Here is a 543-nt window from a genome sequence, read left to right as displayed (position 1 = left end):
GAGATTTTCAGGAATGGCCTCCCGTGGAAGAGTGCCGTTTGTGTCTCACCCTTTAACGAGGGCACAGAGCAACGGCCTCGAAGAGGATGGGTGCCGTCAACGGTGTCAGCAGCCAACATCCCCCAGTCACAATATATACTGTTAACTCAAGCTATAGGGCAAGTTTTGTTTGGGTATAGAGCCACATATTTAGGAACAATGTGAACAGGCGGTAAGTCACAGAAATCTGCTTCTAGGGGGCTTGTCTCTTCAGAGTGCAGCAAGACCTACAGCTCTTCAGGTGGGCGCTTGTTGGTAGAAAGACAGAGTCTTACTTGCTTCTGCTTTCACTTTGTCCATTTCAGCCAGCAACGCCACCTCGCGATCCATAAGGCTGGGGGGAAAAAACCACAGAAAAAGGGAAGAGATTTAGTATTAAACAAAGAGGACAACGAAATCCTGCTGCAAGAACAGCGGCGGGAGGGTTTCCAGGCGTGCCGGCCAGCGGGGACAGACCGGCAGATGGCAGCAGGAACCCGCCGCGCCGCGCGCCGAGCCCCGGCT

At 53.4% G+C, this 543-nt stretch overlaps 1 protein-coding gene across 1 annotated transcript in view; it reads right to left on the bottom strand.

Moving 5' to 3' along the window:
- SPATS2 (spermatogenesis associated, serine-rich 2) overlaps positions 1 to 543 on the bottom strand; it is a gene marked incomplete at its 3' end in the record, with an annotated part of 20,204 nt that overhangs the window by 2,071 nt on the left and 17,590 nt on the right. The window contains exon 8 of the mRNA XM_009322351.1: positions 315 to 373. Within this exon, the coding sequence (XP_009320626.1) occupies positions 315 to 373 (59 nt within the window). The remainder of the gene's footprint in view (positions 1 to 314; positions 374 to 543) is intronic.

The sequence above is a fragment of the Pygoscelis adeliae genome, unplaced genomic scaffold, assembly GCF_000699105.1.
Source record: "Pygoscelis adeliae isolate BGI_AS28 unplaced genomic scaffold, ASM69910v1 Scaffold684, whole genome shotgun sequence".
Lineage (NCBI taxonomy): Eukaryota > Metazoa > Chordata > Aves > Sphenisciformes > Spheniscidae > Pygoscelis > Pygoscelis adeliae.
This window is presented reverse-complemented; position numbering and strand designations above follow the sequence as displayed.